At 38.9% G+C, this 23,354-nt stretch overlaps 1 protein-coding gene across 1 annotated transcript in view; it reads left to right on the top strand.

The window, feature by feature from the left end:
* EPS15 (epidermal growth factor receptor pathway substrate 15) overlaps nt 1-23,354 on the top strand; it is a 112,190-nt gene that overhangs the window by 53,745 nt on the left and 35,091 nt on the right. The window contains 3 exon segments of the mRNA XM_006110087.3: nt 8,431-8,503; nt 20,404-20,565; nt 20,960-21,157. Of these exon segments, the coding sequence (XP_006110149.1) occupies nt 8,431-8,503; nt 20,404-20,565; nt 20,960-21,157 (433 nt within the window).

Here is a 23,354-nt window from a genome sequence, read left to right as displayed (position 1 = left end):
ATATATATATATTAAATAGTATCTAGATTTGAAAACGCTTGTCTTCTATGCCTCTCAGGCCTATGAAAATGGACACCAGTATTCTAAGACTTGCTTGACTTCAAGAGAAGTTATTTAACATATGAAACGTTCTATTGTGTGTTTTAATAGGAAGTAGAGCATCATACATAAAATGTTCTTGCCTGTGCAAACATTTGCAATTATTAATTACATTTTGGTCAACTGAGCTTTCCCTAACTTTTAGTAACCCTAATGTTAAGTCGTACTAGTGGCAGAATTGCTTAGTGAATCCCAGCTAACATAAAAAACATACCTAACATTTTGCGACTGTCTTAGTAAGAAAATCATAGAACTCCAAAACCTTTTTAGGTTTTAAGTTGTAGTCATGTTTTATAAATGTATAATACATGATTTGACATTTGTGAAAGTACTTTCCTTGGTTTTTATTTAGGTGAGATCTACAATGTAGATAAACTTCCATCATCTGTCAACTCCAGTAATGTCATAATGAGACTCATCTACCCAGCTAAAATTATGATTGTTAAAATTCTCTTTTATAACTGTTTGTTTAGGTCACTAATTCCTTCAACTTTTGCTACATAGGCATTTAAGTATGTCAATCAAGTTAAATTAGTATGATACTTTTAACTTAAAAAAAGGAAAAGCAAAGATAATAATGTAATAATCATATCAAATACCTAGATCTCTCACCTGAGCTCAACTTTTATATTTTTTATTGCCAACCAGTGTTTTCATCTGAATATCCAGTAGGATATGACTTTCTAATCTTTCCCTGACCACTGTCTTTACCTCTTTTATTTCCCTTTCTCAGTGACATCACTGTTCATCTAGTCACTCAAGCTACAAACTTGAGACAAACTTGAGATTTTTCTTCCTCTCCTCCTATTCTTCTATCTTGAAATGTTTCTTGAAATCATTCGTACCTTCCCATTTCCTTTGCCTAATTAACTCTTCCTCATCCTTCAAATCTCGCCTTAGACATCATTTCCTCCAGAAGAGGAAGCCCTCTCATTTTATGTCCCAAACCTGCACCTGTCAAATCTTATGTAACAGCCTATTGTACTTGGTCTTATACTTACTGTACTTTATTATAATTGCCTATTTTGTTTGGATTTCTCACTAGACTACTTTTTTTTCTTTTTCTTTTTTTCACTACACTACTTTTAAGCATAGGGACTGTTTGCTTGTTCACTATTGTATTGCTTAGCTTATGTAATAGATGAAAAAATAATTGACTCAATTTTGTTGAAATCTGCCCATAGTTTTTTCTGTTTCTTAGTTTTAGCCTTTATCTCTTATCTGGACCACTCTTATAACCTCCTAATTGACTCTCTGCTTTGGGTTTCTTGACCATCCTACCTCCAGTCCTATATAATAAAAGCCTAATATGCTAAGTGTCTGGTCGACCTGTTGGCTGTTCAATCAAAGTGTAATATGCTAATGATATGCTAAGGCTGCTATGACGTGCACTGACCACCAGGGGCCAGAAAGTCAACCAGTCATGACGTGCACTGACCACCAGGGGCCAGAAAGTCAACCCAGTCATTATGATATGCACTGACCACCAGGGGGCAGACGCTCTGACTGGCAGGTTAGCTTGCTGCTGGGGTCTGGCCAATCGGGACTGAGTGAGATGGGCCGGACACGCCCTGGAACCCTCCTGCAGTCCCTCCCTGGCTGGCCAACCTCCTGCATCCCTCCCGGCCCTGATGGTGCACCGGTGGGGTCCATCAGCCTGGCCTGCGCCCTCTCGCAATCTGGGACCCCTCAGGGGATGTCAGAGAGCTGCCAGTTTTGGCCCAATTCGCAGGCCAGGCCAAGGGACCCCACTGGTGCACGAATTCGTGCACTAGGCCTCTAGTTGATATATAAAGTACAACTCACATCCCTTAGTGACTCCCCATTCCTACTGGATCCAGTTCACTTTTCTGAGTATGGCATAAAGGCTCTTCCTTCCTGGTGTTCCCTTGGCTCACTGACCATTCTTCTGCCTTAGCCATCCCCGGTAGTAAACACTGATAACACTGTAAGTATCTTGGGAGCAGTCACAGTATGTTTGCTCTTGTACTCTCAGTGTTCAGCATAGTGCTCTAATCTACTGTTTAGTTTCATCCCTCTTCTCCAGCCAAATGGTGGGTGGGCTTATTACTTCTCACCTCAACATGCCACTACTTTTATTCTCTTTGCCTCTGATCCTACTGTTCCCCTTTGCCTGAGATACCTTTTGCTTTGTAAACTTTCACTGTTGCTTCAAATTTCAGCTTAAATACCATCTCCTTTGTCAAACCTTCCCTGAAATGTTGATTGCTAGTTGCTCTTTCCTGTCTATTTCTAGAGACTTTTACTCACTGCATTTTATTATGGTCTGTTTTTAAATATGCCTTTTAAAAAAATTTAAACTCCTTTAGGTCAAGAGCTGTGTCTTATTCATTTGGATAGGTTTAAAAATTAATGCACTCATTGCCTGAAACCATAGAATCTCAGTATAGGTTAGTTAGTTGAATAAGTCAGAGTATGTTATAAATATTAGAATATTTCCCAGACTTAATTCCCACAAAGTTTATGGCAGGCTAGAGGCCATATGTTAAATGATGAAATAAGCAAAAGAGCTGCTCAGTAATAGCTTATTTTGAAGACTATAGTAGAAAATTTTATTGACAAAAGGATTTTTAATCCTCACAGGGACATGAGGTTAGTGGGCTGATTTTTCATATTTTGAGTACCTGTTTTTGTTTTCAAGCAGCTCCTTTGAGAATCTGTTGAAGACTAGTAAACTGTACCCAGGAAAAAAAAAAAAGGTGTATCTATGTATACCATTTTGTACTTATTTCAAGAGTTTCCAGACCCTTGAAAACTCTCCATTGAAACCATTTTCAAGAACCCTTGCTCTGAAAGTAAAGTGGCTAAATAGAGAAGTTCTTGGAAGTGAAAATGCAAAACGTAGTGAGAAATTGCTTCAGTCACTTAGAGTGGTGGTGGTGAATTATGCTGAGGCAGGAGTTAATATTTGTTTGTCTTCAACCAGCTTCTTCCTTCCTGTCTCTGTCCTTTTAGCAAAAACATCAGGAAGTAAAAGCTACATCCTGTCAAGCTGGTTTGTTATCCTGGTCTTGGGCCAGTAAACAGGATAGGTAATGATAATAATTATTATTAGACATTGTGCTCTGCCTGCTTTCTATAATTCTCTTATTTAATCCTTGAATGTTGCTGAAGGGTAAGTACTTTTATCTTAGTGTTCCAGTTGAGGAATGGGCAAGTCTTTTCTAAGAAGCCTCCCCTGATATCCACCTCAGCTAGGAGCACTCAATCTCCTTTTCTCAGAACATGCAGCAATACTGGGTTCTATTTCTTTCTACAGGAGACTCTGAGCTCTGTGTGATAACACAGAATATCTCTTATCCTATATAATAAAAGCATAGTATGCAAATTGTCCCCTCAACCGGGAGTTATCTGGGAGTTCGACCAGGGTGCTGGGCCAGCTGGGGGAAGAGAGGGAGGCCCCGGCCAGCAGCTACTAGGGACCCTACCAGTGTACGAATTTCGTGTATTAGGCCTCTAGTTTGTAATAAAGCAATACAGTGTAGTAGTTCAGAGCATGGGCTTCCTAACCAGATTGCCCGGTTTGATTCCTGGCATGACTTAGACAAGTTTCTTAGTTAATTATTTGTGCTTCAGTTGTATAAAGTAAAATGGAAATACAAATAATACCATGTAAAATGCCTACTACAGTTCTTGGAACATGGTAAATTCTCAATACATGTTAGTAATCATCATCATCCCTAACACCCAGCTCAGCACATAGACACAGTATTTACTGAATAGGTGCTCAGCAAACATTAGTTGAAGTAGCTGAATAGTTGAAGAAAGACAGGAACTATATATCCAGGATCTATATTCCTAAATACTATATATAGATCTCTACCTCAATTATGTTTGAGAGCTGATCTAAAAAATATATATTTAAGGAATATAGTTTGAAAATGTTTAATGTTTTTTGTTTAGTTCAGTTCAAGTACCTTTAGAAACTATTATCTCTGGAGAAAACATTGCTTATAATATTGAATCCGGAGCTCTTTTGTTTGTATAATCCAACCTAGTCTGTTTCTGGCCCTGTAAAGATCTGTGGTACTGATACTAGAAGGTCTTAATCATGACTACCTCAAGAATGGTGTTACTGATTGAGTAATAGAAGCACGAGGTTGTAGTGTACATTTGGTAATAAGGAGGCAATTTAATTCAGTTTCACATAAAGGGCTGGGTGGGAGGGTGAGGCTATTGCATTTCTCCAGGCTGATTCAGTTTGGAGGGGAGTGCTCTATCCAGGGAAGATGGCATCTGTTGACGGAGTGGGAGAGGGACTTAGCACAGGTACCTGGTGGCTGTCCCTTCAGATCTTTCCTTGGAGTTGCACAGTTCAGTCCTCACTTAACTTCATTCCTCTCTGATCTGCACCCCCCCCCCCCCCCCCCCCGCACCAGAGCCCAGGGTGAGTGTGCTGGCCCTTTAAGAGGGCACCTGGGTTTCTAGTGACTCCGGATTCTCCCTGGTGGACAGAATCCCCACTGGTTTTCACAGCCAGATGTTATGCTTTGAAACCATATAATGAGTTGCTCACAGTAGAGAGTCCTTGGATTATTTTGAATATTTAGACAAGATTACGGGGTAGAGATTTCAGTGATTACATATTCTACAATTGTGTCGCAGATCATTTTCTAAACTTTTTTGTAACTCACAATTCCTTTTAACAAATTTAAAAATTACTCCATTGATGTTATTTAAAACTAGAAATAATTTTAGTATAAGTAAAAAGCAGCCAAAGCATAGGCTCAAAGCCTACTTTTTTCCTAATTACATGTCATCTTGTACATTTTGCCTTGCATATCTTAAGATGGTAGAGATATTAGCGTCTGCATAATGAAAAATAAAAAAATGAAAGTTAATGTGACCTGAATTGAGTCAGTAAACCTATTTCACAACAGAGTCAGATTAGAATCCAACTCTCAGTTTTAGCCCATTTTACTTGATTCCATAGACCCTCATGCATCACTGAAAACTACATAATGAGAGTAGTGTGCTTTTCTATGTTTGGTTGCTAGAGAGATTTATTGATAATTGAGCTATTTTAGGTTAAATGTGCACTAAAGGATTTTTATAAATGAGTCTTAAGATTGAAAAATATACCTTCAGTGTTTCACAACTTTCTAGTTTTTAACTGGTTTCTAGTTTTTATTGTTTTCCAGTTGGAAAATAATAGATGCTTATGTTTAGGAAAAAAGACGTAAAACTGTATCTGGAAAGGACTTTGAAGGTGATTTAATACTGTTTCTCTTAAAATATTGGTATTACATAAAAATTAGGGCAGATGGCTCACTCCCTTCTCCCCATAAACAGAGACTGGGTGAATGGAAGTGAGTTGCATGAAGTCAAGGTCCTGAGCCCGACTGTCTTTGTGAATGGCTTTTGACTGCTTCATAGTAGGATTATGTGGTTATCAACTTTATACTTTTGAAAGCCTAGCTTGGGCTTTGCTTTCCTTGCTGGTTCAGATACTAGTTTCTACAGAATCAGAATAGGCAACCTTTGGAACACCAGGGAGCTCTATCCTTGGCCTTTCTTTATGGCTTTGGTGTTCTTGGATTCCTCGGGTTGTACCAGCATCTTGGAGTGAATAGGGCCAGAGAGTCAAAGATAGAGGGTGTGTAGGATCATTCCATTTCCCTTTTCTGGAATTTACTAAGGTGAAGGTAATAGCTTTCCTGTCATGACATCCAAGATGAGTAATGCTCTAAGCCAGTGGTCGCCAACCGGTGGTCCACAGACCACTGGTGGTCTGTGAGGTCCGAAAGGTTGGCAACCGCTGCTCTAAGCAAGATGCTCACATACTTTTATTTGGAATATATCTTACGTCTGTCTTATCCACGTATGTTGAGCTTCTTAGGAAACTGCATGTAAACATTTTTTGTGCATAATCTTGAAAATAATTAAAATTTTAAATTACTAATATTAAACAGAATGCTTTGCATTGGTTATGTATCCATCATCTTTAAAGTTTTTTTATTTAAATGTTATACTACTTGGTTTTTATGGTAAAAAGGAATTATGAGACCAGGATTTTACTAGATAAAAGTAGATCAAAAGTTAAATTTGATTTCAGTACTAAGAGAAATTAATGCCTAAAGATTCCCATATCTTATTTATTTGGGAATGGTTTTCAAAATATGTTTGTAGATATTGCCTTGTTCCCCACCCTTCCCACACCCAGAATTATGAAGAGAAATTTGTGCTTTCTAAGCTTCCTTCAGTTTACCCAAACATAGACTGTGTTTGCTTGTTAGAGCTGAGAGTCTTTTGTGCTCTGTTTTCCTTTTTCACCAAGTAAGCTTCTTTGCTTTGCTCTCCCATTCATGTGTCATGGCTGCTTTAAGTTGACTTACTGCCTTCTTGCAGCCCTATTTCATGCACATACACTTGAGCAGACACAGCCAGTAAAGCAGTTAACAGCGGAGCAGAAAGGATTGAGTACAAACACACACAGGTGCCATCTTCCCTGGATAGAGCACTCCCCTCCAAACTGTGTGTGTAATGCTGATCTATGATACCGTGTCATGTTTTCTATTTTTATTATCTACTATGTGAAAGCAGGAGCTGAATTAATATTGTGCTTGTGTAGAATGCCTCTGAGGATATGGGATGGGGGAGGAGGGTAGTTTTTCATGTGACTTATCTCTGACATGCTACAGCGGGACTGAAAACACTCTTCTGCTCATCATATACAGAGGAGAGAAAAAAATTCCAAGATTGAGCTTGCAGAATTTGTGGAGTATGTTTAGATTTTTCTTCCTGTGTTTTTCTATTTTTCAACTTTGCCTAATTTTGTAAGGATTGGTAGTGGGGTATGACCTTTGCATAACAAGTAGATTGAGGTAAGGGAGAAACGGACTGCCACAATGATTCGTATGATAAGGGACTGTTTAAAATCTCTGAGACATCGTGACCCACCTAAGAAACGGTTAGTGAGCTCCTTGCCCATCTCAAGTGTTTAAAAGTAACAGTATACAAATAGCTTTATTCTTATGCCTTTTTTCTGCCATACAAATCTTAAGAACATTGTACCTACATATCCAGAACAGTTGAGTTTTGTCTTCATTTAAAATCTCACCTCAAGAAGGTGAGAAATATAAATGTAGCATGCAGTTGTCCCTTAAGTATCTTCATCTTCTTTGGTGTAATTGTCTCATTTTTCCTTTATGCTATAGTTTAATGGAGCCTGCACTTATGTTTGGGTTATGTCTGGGATGAAACTGAAATACCATCATGAAGCTCTAAGGGGAAACTTGCCAGTACTAGTCTGGAGGATTTCCTGAATGCCATCCTCCCTTCTTCATGTTGTCTTCTTTTACCTTCCCCCCAACCCACTCCAAAAATGTATTACTGTAGGATCCTATTGCTTTTTCTCTTATTTTGTAGAAAAGAAGGTGAAGGGAGCCGTGTGTGTGTGTGTGTGTGTGTGTGTGTGTGTGTGTGTGTGTGTGATTTCAGTACAATCGGCAGTTAAATTTATAACATCAAAAGAAATAGCTTTATTTTGTAATTCTGAATCTAAGATTGCTTAGGATTCATTCATTAAGAATCCAGCTCTGATGGATCATGTATGAATTTATTTTTTAATTTTTTTTCTTTTTCTATCATGTACGAATTTAGATAATGATGTTTCAAAGTAAAAGGGGATCCTACCTTGTTCGATCTGAAGAGTAGAAAGATAAATGCTACTGTGATTCATTTTTCACTTAGTATACATTGTTTTAAAAATTTGATCAGTTGGCAATGACCAGTGATCTAAAATAGCTTTTTTTAGCAGATGTATTTTATAGAGCAAATGGCCCATATATTGGCGATTCTTTCCATTTTCTCTATATTTCATTCTAAAACTGTTACACACTAGTGATTTAAGGGGACATTAACACTAAAGTAAATGTCCTTTTTCTTAATATTGTTGGCTGTTTCTATTAGCCATTTTCATTTGATTTAACAGTGGTACTCAAGGGTTAAGCTTACAGAGCTGATGCAACCCCTCCTTTTCTTTACAGCAATTTTCATTGGATAGCATTTCCATAGCAACAGTGAGATCAGTGAAACCTGAGTGTTTCATTGATTATTTTTCTCTTCCTTTTTAAATCTATTCTCTTTTCACCACATTTTAGTGAGAAAGCGATTTTTTTTAACAAACAGAGCTTATATTTATTTCTGTACCATAAATAATTAAAAGAGGGTAGAAAAATCTGCCCGTCATTTAAAAATTGAATGTTTCACTATGTATTTAAAAAGCGATTCGGGATTAGGAGGCTGGATAACCATACCGGCTGTAGCTGATGTTCTCAAATATTCTTGCATTGTTTGCTGGTCTTCTAGGGAAAAGAATAATGTGGAACAGGACCTTAAGGAGAAAGAAGATACTCTTAAACAGAGGACAAGCGAGGTTCAGGTATGTGAGCTATGAAATTCAGTATTCCATTTCTGATTTAGGAGAATATATTTTAAATGTAAAAAATGAATATATTTTACTATGTGATGGCTGTGATGTTGGTGAACAGATCAAGAAATGTCTATTCTATATGTGATATAAATAGTTGTCTTTTATAAAACGATGGTTTTATGGCCTGCAGAGATCACACTGCAATGAGAAAGCAGTATTTTTTCAGCATAAATTTCTAGTTTTGAAAGTATTTTAAAGATAATATTTAACTGCATATTATACTATTAAAGGTAAGTTTGAATGACTTATGATATAAATATTATTACACCAGTAAAATTAAATGAGTGAAATTGTCATCAACATCGTCATCATCTTGAAAACGCAAATTGCTTTTTCAAAGATGTGAGATTTTGTTAGCTAGGAGACCTGGTATTTTAAAGGACTGTTTTGCATAATACTGGTAGGGTGGGAAATTACATGGAATAATTTAAAATAGTATTTTATAAGTTGCTTAGTAGCCAGGATATCTTAAACTTTGTCATATAGAGATTTAATTTATTTTCAGTAAATGCTATGTTAAGTAACTTCATTTTACAAATAAAATAGAAAAGACAAACCTCAGTTTCTGATTGGGAAATGACACAAAAAGGGGTATTTCCAAACATTAAAAATACAGAAAATTGGTCAGTGTTGCAGTGAGAACAGTACGCATTGCATGTGACCATGTTACTGGGGCATCATTTCCTGAATGCTGCACCAGTACATACAGGAGGTTGGGTGTAAAAACACTGGTAGCAGTTGCCAGTAACAGCTCATGGATGGGATTTCTTAACATGGTACTTGTATGTTGGATTTCCCTGCTTATCTCAGTTTTAAATAGGTAAAAGCTATAAATGGTTAGATTCATTGATTTGTTCTGATGTGGGACATTCACCAGAGATTTTTACCGGGTAGACTGTGATAGACGAAGAGGCCAGAGAGACTTCTTTTTTTTTTTTTTTAAGTTTTTTATTTATTTATTTGGGGGGGGGGGGCGATGGAGAGAAGGAGAGAGATAGAGGGAAAAACATTGATTTTTGTTGTTTTATTTATTTATCCATTCATTGGTTGATTCTTGTATGTGCCCTGACTGGGGATCGAACCTGCAACCTTGGTCTATTAAGATGATGCTCTAACCAACTGAGTTTCCCGGCCAGGGCCCAGAGAGACTTCTTTTTGGAAGTTAATGTTCATGTTGGAAGACTGCATTTATTACATACACTGGGATTTCCCCAAACATGATGCAGAAGTCAAGAGATCATCACTAATGTTTTTTCTCTTTGGGGTAGTGAGATGGGGGTTACTTCAATTACATTATTTTTGAGCTTATTAGGAAATGCAAAAAAGTCATAGACTTTAACAGTTATTGCTAAAAATAGTTGAAGGATAGGAGATAAAACAATCTACAAAAGTTTTCTCAATCTGAAGAAATAGATATAGTTACTGATATAATCTTGGACAGTTTCTAAAGTTTTTTATGATAGACAATATTTTGTGATTTGTATCTGTCTACATGTTTGTTTTCCCTACTGGATCATTTGAGGATGTGAATTTAAATAGCCAGTTTGAACTAAGATTTTGTTCCTTTTAGGCTAAATGGGCTATCCTATATAATAAAAGCCTAATATGCTAAGTGTCCTGTGTCCATTTAATCAATCAAAGCGTAATAGAATGATATGCTAAGGCTACTCAACCACTCACTATGACGTGCACTGACCACCAGGGGGCAGACGCTCCGAATAGTAGGTTAGCTTGCTACTGGGGTCCAGCCTACTGGGACTGAGTGAGATGGGCCCGACACTGTCCCTCTTGTGGTCCCTCCGTGGCTGGCCAACCTCTTGCGTCCCTCCCTAGCCCTGATTGTGCACTGGTGGGGTCCGTTGGCCTGGCCTGCACCCTCTCGCAATCTGGGACCCCTTGGGGGATGTCGGAGAGCTGGTTTTGGCTTGATCCCGAAGGCCAGGCCAAGGGACCCCACTGGTGCACGAATTCGTGCACCAGGCCTCTAGTCCTTGAATATTTGATTTCTTATAATTGTAGTTTTGTTGTCAGTCAAAATTTCTTCTTGATTTGCTTATCCTTCATTACTTAGTGGTGATGGTAAGGTAGGTGTTAAACCTTATGTTTTGTTAAATCCAGATGTTTGATTAGCATAGGAAGTCTAAATTGTTGAAATTTTGCTATAAATAAAAGGCATTTTGGAGCATGGTTGGTACAGACCAAGTTGTTTGTAATGGTCAAACATAAGTTCACTGAAAAAGAACAGTGGATTAAAACTTTGCATTAGTAGCCTAGCCCATGTAGCTCAATGGTTAAGCATCTACCCATGAACCAAGAGGTCACTGGTTTGATTCCAGGTCAGAACACATGCTCAGGTTGCAGGCTCCATCCCCAGTAGGGGGCATGCAGGAGGCAGCTATCAATGATTCTCTCTCATTATTGATATTTCTATCTTTTTTGCCCTCTCCTTTCCTCTCTGAAATCAATAACAATATATTTTTTAAAAACACAATAACTTTGCATTAGAAGATACATTACCATATTATCCATGGTAATGAGACACTAGACTAAGATGACATGGATAATTGACATCTAGAAATAATTAAAACCTTTCATTTTAGTGATCGTTTTCAATTTTCTGAAGCACAAGACAACTTATCAGAAGTGGTAATATGTAGAGTTCATTACCTATTGAATTAATAACTCTGATTTACTCTTTGGTAATGAGGTACAGACTAGTAAGAACATGGATAATTAAAATCTGTAAGTAATTACAACTCCTAGTTTTTATTTTTTAATTTCGCTGGCAAATGGCAGTTTACTGGAGGTATTTATTAATCAGTAGCAGAATAAAAAAATGTGAACTCTGCTTCTTCCTGACCCAACTTTTCTAATGAAGATGCTAATGAGAAATGCCAACATAAAGGCCTCAGGGGAGAAGTAAGGGAATTTTTACCTATCAGTGGGTGTCTGCCTAGTCCAAAATCCAAACTTGACTTTTCTGAGTGTTCTTGCCTTTTTCCATATGTAGAGTCACAAATAATCATTATATGAACTCATATCTTAAGCCAGAAACCAAACTTTCAAAGCCTCTTTAATGTGTGACCAATGTGCCAAAAGACTATTTTTGTCTGTTTTGGATTTATACAGTCTTCCTAATTCAGTAAAATTAGAAAATCTACTATATAATTAAATTTTTGTTTCCTGTCCCATGAACTACATACTGAAAACTTTCAGTTCAAGATTTTTTTTCTTGAAAACCAAGTCAACTTCAAATTTAATTTAATAAGTGTCTCCCAGAGTAATTGGCACCAGGTAGAAGTTCAGTAGATGTTCTGATTAGTAGTATTATTACATATCGTACTGCCGTCTCCTTATTACCTTCCCTTCATTGTCAAGCTTCACATCGGATTATCTGCACTTAGGACTTACCAGTTTGAAAATACCTTTATTTATTCCTTTATTTTTGCTTTTGCTGTCACTTTAGCTGCCAACCTACTTTTTTTTCTATTTTTGTTGCTTTGTGTGGCCATTTTTTCCCTTTCTATTCTTTCAGTAACCCTATTTAGTCTGATGTGCTTTAATTTTTCTGCTCAGGACCAACAACAATATTAAGGTCATATCCACTGGTTACTGCTTTCTTGGATTCACTTTCCTAGATATTCTCCTACCTCTCTGACCCTTCGCTTCTATTGACTTTGTCAGGAACTGACATACTTTTCCCTCCCCACGTCCTTCTTTTTCTGTACCCCTTGCCATCCATATACTGATGACTCCCAAGTATTTATCCAGCCCTCTATTCTCCTGAGTACCAGAATCATCTCTCCACTTAGGCATTTTGGTGTTTATCATTTCAAGGTCACTGTATATAAAATGAGTTTCATCTTGTTGGGGGGAAAATACTTCAATTTTGAACTTTCCTATTTCTGCCAGTGCTTTTCGTTTTCACTGCTGCCTCTCTTATCACCTAACATGTAAAAATTTAAAGTCAGAGCATAAGCGCTTAACCCATCCTCTTGCCTTTCTTCCTAAACTAATTTTATTTTTAATATTATTATTTTTAATCCTGAGGATATGTTCATTGATTTTAGAAGAGAGAGAGAGAAAGAGAGAGAGAGAGAGAGAGAGAGAGAGAGAGAGAGAGAAAGAGAGAGAGAGAGAGAAACATTGATCCGTTGCCTCTGGTATGCGCCCTGACCAGGTATTGAAATCCCAACCTAGGTATGTGCCCTTACTGGAAATTGAATCTGCAACCTTATTTGGTGAATGGGACAGTGCTCCAAACAGCTGAGCTACCTGGTCAGAGGGGCAGCCGATCAATGTTTCTCTCTCACATTGATCTCTCTGTCTCTCCTTTCCTCTCTCTAAAATTAATTTTAAAAAAGACATTGTTAAATGTACTTTTAAAGAAGCCATTGGCAGCAGAAATCAATAAACCTCAATTTTGTGCATGAAATTAAAAATGGGTCAAGACCCACTCAGAATCTACAGATAGGTTTGGTAGCACAGTACATCATGAAGGGTCAGACTTTTTCACAGTGTTCGTACTACCCTCATGCAAAAGAGGCTCTTAATTATTTGTACTTTATCAGTAAAAGTTCAGTAATTCATAGTAACTGTCCTTTTTTTTCACTTTAATTCAGAGATTAACTTATTTTGGGTGGAAATAAAATTAGATACATGAGCTCAACATTCTTTTTCTAGTGATTACGCTCTTAGAACATGCTGGGAAGCATATGATTGGGAAATAAAGTCAAGCTGTTAGTGAGATTTTTCTAACACCCACCCTAGTTTCTGTTCCTTGACTTAAACATCTTGCTATACAATTGGTACTTTTTTATATTAAGAATACTTCTGTAACTTCTGTTTTGAGAATTAGGCCAACATAATGAATGTATCTAATTATTTTTAGTTTTGGTTTAGTCTATAGAGTTTTTTAGCCAGTTAAACATAAATAAGTGTGTTATACATAAATTAGTGTCCTTTTTCTTAATTTTTTTACTCTGTATTTTATATGAAACAAATGCAAACATTCATGTTGATAATATTTCATAGGTTTTTTCAGTTTTACAACTGACTTAGGTTGTAAAATGAATGATTTTACTCTTTAATATAACTACGAGTTTTTATGTATTTTTTTAAATTTTATTTTCTGTACCCTTGTAGTACTTCATGGGGTGTGGAGGGATGGGGATGAGTTTATCATGTTTAGTAACTTGTATAATTTCTAGAAAACAAGACATTTTCCTTGAAATTTCTTTTTAAATAAACCCAAGATCCCAGCTCAAGGGATCCCTTCATTCATGGATGAGGAACCTTGGATGTGGCTAGCTTAGGTGTTTTCTAAAACAAACCTTGGCACTGTATTTTAGTAATCTGTTCACTTCATCCTTGCCATTCTCTAAGTGCTATTGTCCTTTTGCTGTAGAGCATGATCATGGAAAATAGAGTATAACTACTGACCAGTGTTACTTTTAGGAAAGGGAGTAGGATAGGAGGAATGATCAAGGGAACATGCAATTAACTGTACTGTTAAAATTTTTTGTACAGCAGGAGAATATTTATATAAAATTTGTACAATAGAAAAAAAGAAAAATTATCTATGTGAGTGGTCATTTTAGATCATATAGGGTTCTTCTCTTATAGAAAAAATTTGTAGGCACCTTTAATTCAATTTATAAAATTATTTTTGCTGAAGGCAAGTTTTTACTGATGATGAATTTAGCTTAATTTCATTTAGAACAGGAGGAGGAGGGTGGGGAGGGGGGGAAAGTCAAGCATTATGAATTTCATTAATGTGTTTAGTTACATCATTTCACTTTTCTAAATTATCAGAATAGCAAAAACAGTTAAGATAGAAGGGGCAGGAGTCTTAAATGAAGCCCAGTTTACAAACACTATTTAATGTTTACGAATTGTGATAATATCATCTGAAAAATAAATCTTCAAAGCCCATCAGCTTGTCAGTGTCAACCTATTCTAAACACCCCCGTGTCTTAAGTTCACCTTAAACACAAAGGTCTCTTTTAAGAGAAAATTCATTGATATTAATAGTCAAGACAGGAACCAAAATATAAACTATACAAAAGAATGAAATAAATGTTACATGAAGAAAATGCAAGGTAAAAAATGTGTAACTTATGTAGCTATACAGCACAATATGGAAACAACTCTCAGATACACTGGAGAGGGAATAATGAATAAGAAAGTAACTCTAAACAAAATTAATGAAGAAATGTTTTGGGAAAAAAGAAGAAATAAAATAAGTCTAACTACAAAGTCATCAGCAAATGTCTTCTGTCACTCACTTGATGGGATGACATTTGATAGTGCTGAGATCATGCGCTGATTCAGGAGAGGATTTTCCCAAACGGCTATCATAAGGGAAAGAGAAAATTATCCTAGTTTAGTGGAAGATACTGTTTGCTAGGATTACCTACCACTGTCCTACTCACGGGGGGAGGGAGATAAGCATTTGCTCAGGATAAGCAAATCTGTACCAAAATAAAATAGCCAAGTATATCTGGATACTGATATTGCTGTGGAAATTGTAATTTTTGACATTTCCAGATTATAAAAAAAGTAATATGTAAAAAAAAAAAAAAGTAATATGTGTTCAGAGTAATCTCGTAAAATATCGTAATCTTGTAAAATATAGAAAAATAAATAAAAAGAAAAACACAATTTCACATTTGAGAGAGAACCATTAACATTTTTGCTGTATTTTCTATGAATATACATAAATGGCTTTCTATTTGTGATTCAGTCTTTGTGTTCAGCTTTTAAGAATTAGCATTATGTCCTAGACATTTTCTTATATGACCCCGTTAAGGTAAATTTTATTTTTATTAGATTTACAGTAAAAGTAGAGATCAAGTTATATCTAATTATAAATACTACTAGAGGCCCGGTGCACAAAAATTTGTGCACTGGCAGGGGGTGGGGGGGGGTGTCCCTCAGCCGGACCTGTGCCCTCTCACAGTCTGGGACCCCTTGGGAGATAACCACCTGCTGGCTTAGGCCGGCTCCCCGGGTGGCAGATGGCAGGCCCGGATCCCATGCTGGGTCGCAGATGGCAGGCCCTCTGCCGCGCCGCCCCGCCCCACTGCCCACCGGGCCGTGCACATGGACTGCAGGCCCCTCTGGCCACCAGGCCGTGCACACGGACTGCAGGCCCGGCAGGCGGCGGGGCGGGCGGCAGCTGGCAGCGGGGCAGGCGGATTGCACTGTGCCGCTCCACCTGCAGTATGCAAATTTAACGGCCATCTATGTTGGGTTAATTTGCATACTCTTCTGATTGGCTGATGGGTGTAGCGAAGGTACGGTCAATTAACATATGTGTCTTTTATTAGTGTAGATATATCATTACATATGTGAAGTCCAATGTTGTTCTTTGGAGTTTAGGAGAGAATGGGAAATTAGACTAGAATATTTGAGGATGGAAATAGTTAACATATTTTTCCTATTCCTGCCTTTGAACACTTTTTAAAATATATTTTTATTGATTTCAGAGAGGAAGGGAGAGGGAGAGAGAGATAGAAACATCAGTGATGAGAAAGAATCATTGATCAGCTGCTTCCTGCACGCCCCCCACTGGGAATCGAGCCCACAAGCCCTGCATGTGCCCTGACCAGGAATCGAACCAGTGACTTCCTAGTTCATAGGTCAACATTCAACCACTGAGCCATGCCAGCTGGGTTGAACATTTTTAATTAAAGGAAAAGAAAAAAAATTTCTCCCAGTATTCTTAAAAACTGCTTTTTAGGCCAGCATATCTTTATGTACAAACTATATGATTTGAATATTTTACTATATATCTGTAATATGTATAATAATACAATAAGGCATTCACAATGAGTGGCATTTAAAAAAAATTTAATTATAAGACTTTTTCAAACTGTTGTATTACTCAAGCTACTGTGTTGAAGTGAAGCAGTTATTCTGCCTTCCTGAAGAGTAAGAATAGCCCATAATATAATGTATAAAACAAATATATAAACTTAAAAACACAAGAAAGGTATATGCCACAGTGACATGCTAAAGCAGTAAAGATTATTTCCATATAATGGAAATTTTAAATGTCAGATTAGTCTTGGTCTATACACTATAAAAATCGTGAATAGAAATTTAAGTATTTTAATCTAACAAAGGGCATTTTATCACATCGATTGGTTGCCTCCTGCACTTGCCCTGGAGCCTGTGCCCTTAACAGGAATCGAACCCAGGACCCTTCAGTCTGCAGGCTGATGCTCTATCCACTGACCCAAACTGCTAGTCATGCCTAAAATTTTAACTGTTAACTGAACCATACTTAAATACAGAGATACTGTTTTATATATGCACCTGGCATTGGCCTCAAAAAAGACATGCAATAAATACAATAAACATATAATTATTTTTCAGTTTTTGTTTCTTCTTATTCCATATGTCCAACTTTATTTTTTAAAAGTAATTTACCAGATAGGAGTGCTCTTTAATCACTCTGCTATTTCTACAGATGGTTCTCCCTCATCTGTAGAATAAAGTAAAACTGGTTACAAAACACATCAGAACTTTCAAATCTGGGCCCCAAACTACCTTCTTTTCCACTGGATCATCACTTTGACTCCCAGAACTGCCTGAGCCCTCTCCCTTGGTGAATCTGACTCTGCTTCCCTCTAATAAGGAAGTCACTTCCAGGTTCCCAGATTTGGAAATGAGGGAGGAAAGTTACTTATCCTGACAGCCCTGCAAAGGGTCTCCCAGGAATGACATCAGGGGTGGAGTGGGATTCTATGGGGTTCACACTATTCTGTGGTGGGTGGACCCCTTAGTCCTCATTCATGAAGGTCCTCATCTTGGATCCTGATTTGTGTTGGCCCTTTTCAAGAAAAATTTTAAAGAGAGCAGAATGATAGTTATAATTTAGATTTGATTAGTTGGCAAGAGAAAATATAAGATGAAAAGCAATTATAAAAAGCATTGTTCAATATTTTATTTAATCACAGAAATGTAGATACATTTACAGGCATACCTCCTTTTATTATGCTTTATAGGTATTGCATTTTTTTTTTTTTTTTTTTACAATTTGAAGGTTTGTAGCAACCCTGCATTGAGCAATTCTATTGGTGCCATTTTTCCAGCAAGCTCAGATGATGGTTAGAATTTTTTAGCAATAAAGTATTTTTGAATTAAAGTGTACACATTGTTAGGAGATAATGCTATTGCACATTTACTAGACTACAGTATAGTAGTAACATAACTTTTATATGCATTGGGAAACCAAAAAAAAAAAAAATGATGTGACTTGCTTTATTGCAATATTTGCTTTATTGCAGTTGTCTGGACCAAACCTGCAGTATTTTCAAGGTATGCTTGTATTTGAAAAATAGTGGCACACATGTGTGAGACATTTAGTCTACAGATAGTATGTAGCATAGTGATTAAGAGCTCAAATTCTGGACCTAGTTTGAATCCATCACTTGCTAACTAACTTTGAATAAGTTACTTGATCATCTCTGCCTCCATTTTCTCATCTGTAAAATGAATAATAATTGTACCTACCTTGTAGATCTGTCATATAGATTATAAATTAGTTAATATATATGAAAAGCACATTGTAAGCACTATTGAAAGCATTTGCTGGAGATTAAAAATGGCAATGGAGTAAGTGGAAGCTACACTGACACTCTCCCAGAACCAAACTGGGAAATACAACTAAAAAACAGAAAAAAACACCCTGAAAAATAAACTGAAGACTAGCTAGAGCAGCGTCTCAACCTGTGAGTTGCGACCCCTTTGGGGGTCGAACGACCCTTTCACAGGGGTCGCCTAAGACCATCGGAAAACACATATATAATTACATATTGTTTTTGTGATTAATCACTATGCTTTAATTATGTTCAATTTGTAACAATGAAAATACATCCTGCATATCAGATATTTACATTACGATTCATAACAGTAGCAAAATTACAGTTATGAAGTAGCAATGAAAATAATTTTATGGTTGGGGGTCACCACAGCATGAGGAACTGTATTAAAGGGTCGCGGCATTAGGAAGGTTGAGAACCACTGAGCTAGAGAGAACCCTTATAACCAAGGATGGAAAGTGGAGACCACATAGAGACTGGTAGGAAGTGTGGACGCACAAAAGAGCTTGCCAGGATTCCACAGACAGCAGCTGAAGATCTGGAGGGATATCTCGGCCATGGGGAGTTCACACTGAGAGCTTTGGAGTCTAAACCCCAGTCCAGAGAACCAGAACTGAGAGGGACCCCACAGAACATCTGGCTGTGAAAAGCAGCAGGGTTGCTGTCTGCCAGAGATGGCTGGATATGCAGCACCTTCTTAAAGGGCCAATGCACAAAATTTCATGTGCAGCCACTTACCTTGGGCTCCAGCACAGGGAGGGCAGAGTGGACTGGAGCTGAGTGAGGAGAGTCCAGGGTTGGGGGCTCGAGGGTTGAGCTCAGAAAGCAGTCACTCAGTTTTCCTATGCTGAGTCATTCCCTCTTGCTGCAGAGGATATCTTCTCCAGTGGACCTTTACTATCCAGAACGTTTTTGACTAAGGAGAAGGCGGTTGCTCCCACCCTGTTGGAAGCCCTCTTGCCCCACCCTGTGGTCTATAGTCTGAGGCAAATTATGTCTCTGAGAATAACAGTCAGACTTCAGGCTGAGGTGGATCTCTGGAGGCTTTGAGTCTTTGCCTGATTTAAGCAGAGCCTGGTGTATATTTTGGTCCTTTCCAAAGGCACCCAGCCACAGCAGAGGGAGCACAAGCTGTGGATTGCTGATAGCTCCAAAGAGAGGACTCGGGGCGAGTCAGAAACAGTATCTGACATTGTCCTGCATTAGAGAATTTATCAGGTATAGAGTTTAGAATAATGATGTCAAAGATGCTCAACAGCATGAGAAAAGATATAGTAACTATGGAAAAAGACCAGTCAGAAATAAGAATGACATAGCACTAATAAATAATAACATTGGAAGGAATACACAGCAGATTAGGGAAAGCCAAGGTTCAGATCAGTGGATTAGAAAAGAGGGTAGAGCCCTAACTGATTTGGCTCAGTGGATGGAGCGTCAGCCTACAGACTGAAGGGTCCCAGGTTCGATTCCGGTCAAGGGCATGTACCTTGGTTGCAGGCACATCCCCAGTAGGGAGTGTGCAGGAGGCAGCTGATCGATGTTTTTCTCTCATCGATGAACAATTTTAAAAAAGGAGGAAGAGGGAATAATCAGTGAAAGATCCTGTGATGAGAGCATTTCTGGCATGTTTGAGGAGCAGCAGTGAGGTCTGTATGGCTGAAATTGAGCAAGCAAGAAAGAGAGCAGTAAGAAATGAAGTTGAGAGATGGGATCATGTAGGGCTATTGTAAGGACTTTGGTTTTTACAGTGAGGGAGATGGGGCGTCGGTGTAGAGTTTTGAGTAGAGGAATGACATCATCTGACATAGGTTTCTAACAATTGGCTGCTGTACTGAAAATAAACTGACGGATTGGAGCTGAGATGTTAGAGAAAGAGAAGAGTCAAAGATGATGACATATTTTTTGGCCAGACAAACTGAAAGGGAGTGGAGAGATTGAGGATGAGGCAGATTTGGGGGCAGGAGGGGATGCCAGGAGTTTTTGACATGTTTGTGAAAATAACCAGACATCCAAGGACAGATTTGAGTAAACAAATTAGATATCTAAATCTGGAATCTAGGGAAGAAGTCCTCAAGTAAAGATTGTATTTAAAGCTACAAGTCCTCCAATCCACCAATACCATATAATTAATAAGATAATATTTTATTTTTCTTCTCTTAAATAGGCTCTTAAAAATTGTTGGCTTAATCTTCCCCTGTCTCCAAAGAGAATAAATATGTTCCTTTTCTTATATTTCAGGATCTTCAAGATGAAGTCCAAAGGGAGAGTACTAATCTGCAAAATCTCCAGGCCCAGAAACAACAAGTACAGGAACTCCTCGATGGGCTGGATGAGCAGAAAGCCCAGCTGGAGGAACAACTCCAGGAAGTTAGAAAGAAATGCTCTGAGGAAGCCCAGCTGGTAAAGACTGGCCATTTACTGCTGTGTATTTACACCTTAGTTGCTTTCCCTGGCTTAAAATGGGAACATTTCTCTGTTTCTTGTTGTTGCTGTCATTAGGTGGCAATCTCTAATCAACATCAGGCACATGAAGGAAATGGAACTGAGTTCACTCAGAAATTACAGGCCTTCTTTAGGGAAAATAGGGCACTTAATGTACTATTTTTCCAAATTTTATTTGGAAGTACGGTACCTGTGCCTTTTCACTATTTATTCCCTAATTGTCTTTTCTATCAAGTGTTTACATTTAAAAATACCAAAATAGTAAGCTAAACAAATAAGTGTATTGTATTATGGAATATTTTAATGACATCTCTTTTTTTAATCCTTCTTCTCATTCACCTCCATATTATAGATCTCATCCTTGAAAGCTGAGTTAACTAGTCAAGAGTCGCAGATCTCCACTTATGAAGAAGAGCTGGCCAAAGCTAGGGAAGAGCTGAGTCGCCTACAGCAAGAAACAGCAGAATTGGAGGAGAGTGTGGAGTCAGGGAAGGCCCAGCTGGGACCTCTTCAGCAGCACCTGCAAGATTCACAACAGGAACTTAGTTCAGTAAGTCTTTTCTTTTTTTTTTAAATTTTGTTTTATTAAAGTATTACAAAGAGTATTACATATGTCTCCTTCCCCCCCCCCTTGACATTCCCCCAGCCTCCCCTACCCCCCAGTGTCTTATGTCCATTGGTTATGCTTATATGCATGCATACAAGTCCTTCGGTTGATCTCTTACCCGCCCCTCCCGCCCCCAAACCTCCCCAGCCTTCCCGCTGTAGTTTGACAGTCTGTTCAATGCTGCTCTACCTCTGTATCTATTTTTGTTCATCAGTTTATAATGGTCTTTATTATCCATAAATGAGTGAGATCATGTGGTATTTTTCTTTCATTGACTGGCTTATTTCACTTAGCATAATGCTCTCCAGTTCCATCCATGCTGTTGCAAATGGTAAGAATTCCTTCTTTTTTACAGCAGCATAGTATTCCATTGTGTAGATGTACCACAGTTTTCTAATCCATTCATCTGCTGATGGGCACTTAGGCTGTTTCCAGATCTTCGCTATGGTAAATTGTGCTGCTATGAACATAGGGATGCATATATCCTTTCTGATTGGTGTTTCTGGTTTCTTGGGATATATTCCTAGAAGTGAGATCACAGGGTCAAATGGGAGTTCCATTTTTAACTTTTTGAGGAAACTCCATACTGTCTTCCATAGTGGCTGCACCAGTCTGCATTCCCACCAGCAGTGCACGAGTGTTCCCTTTTCTCCGCATCCTCTCCAGCACTTGTCGTTTGTTGATTTCTTGATGATAGCCATTCTGACAGGTGTGAGATGATACCTCGTTGTTTTGAAGTAAGTCTTTATAGCAGCAAGAAATATGAGAAATATGCTCAGATGGGCGCTCACATATCCTTGTAGTAAATAATACTTTCTCAACTTCTGCTCTTTTCTCTCTCTGCCTAGTTTATTATTCATTTTTCAGTAATTTCATAAACAGGTTTCTTGTCACCTGTCATAAATTAAACTATCATTCATTTTGTATGTGTGATAATCATCATTGGAGTCATGGTTAAGATGGTTTAGTTTAAGTGCTGGCTCTGCTACTTACTATCTGAATCACTTTAGTATCAGGCTGCGACCCCCGCCCGGCGGGGCTTGACAGGTGACCTGAGGCTGTGCCCCTCGCCCTGCGGGGCTTGATGGGGGTGGGGCTGGCTGGGTCTGGGTCTCACGCTATTTCAAGGCGCACGCTGGTGAGCAGGGACTTGACTCTGGGCTCCAGACTCTGACAGGAGGGGGATTTTCATATACATTTTACTAATTTTCTTTCATCTCTGACACTTATTATAGAGAAAGGGCAAATAGCAATATTAAAATATTTCCTCTAATTAATCCCCTTTTAATGTGCATGAATTTTGTCCTATATAATAAAAGCCCAGCAACCAGAATGACTGCTCGACCAGTCGCTATGAGGTGCATTGACCACCTCCCCGCGCCCCCCTCCCCCCCCCCCCGCCCCCCTCCCCTCCCCCCGCAGCCTCTAGAGACTAGCGAGCAGGTGAAAGGCAGACCTCTTGGTCCCTTCCCCCTGGCCCGCAGGCTCTGATTGATCAGTGGCGGTGGTGGAGCAGGACTGGAGACTGGCGAACGGGCAGAAGATGGCCCTGATCGCAGGCTAGGCCTAGTAGGGACCCTCCACGCATGATTTCATGCGCTGGGCTCTGGTCTATAAATAAAAGGGTAATATGCTAATTAGACCAGATGTCATTCTGGATGTCATTCTGGACAAAGCCAAGGCTGGCGGGAAGCCTGGGTCCCGGGTGCCTGCAGGCGGCAGGAGGGAAGCCAGCCTGGGTCCTGGGTGCCGGCGGGTAACTGGAGGGAAGCCAGTCTGGGTCCCGGGTGCTAATGGCTGGCCAGAGGGAAGCAGCCCAGGTCCTGGGTCCCAGGTGTTGGTGGGTGGCCGGAGGGAAGGCAGCCCAGGTCCTGGGTGCCAGCTGGCGGCCAGAGGGAAGCCAGCTCGGGTCCCGGGTCTGCGGGCAGCCAGAGGGAAGCCAGCCTGGATCCAAGTGCCTGCCGGCGGCCGGAGGAAGTAAGCCTGGGTCCTGGGTACCTGCCGGCGGCTGGAAGGAAGCAAGCTTAGGTCTCAGGTGCCAGAGGGAAGCCGGTGCCGGCAGCCCGGGGAAGGAAGGCCTACTCTTGCACGAATTTCGTTCATCGGGCCTCTAGTAATGAATAATGCTGCTACAAACATT

This window comes from Myotis lucifugus, unplaced genomic scaffold (assembly GCF_000147115.1).
Source record: "Myotis lucifugus unplaced genomic scaffold, Myoluc2.0 scaffold_37, whole genome shotgun sequence".
NCBI classification, from domain to species: Eukaryota; Metazoa; Chordata; class Mammalia; order Chiroptera; family Vespertilionidae; genus Myotis; species Myotis lucifugus.
The sequence above is the reverse complement of the archived record's forward strand: the minus strand, read 5'-3'. Positions and strand labels throughout refer to the sequence as shown.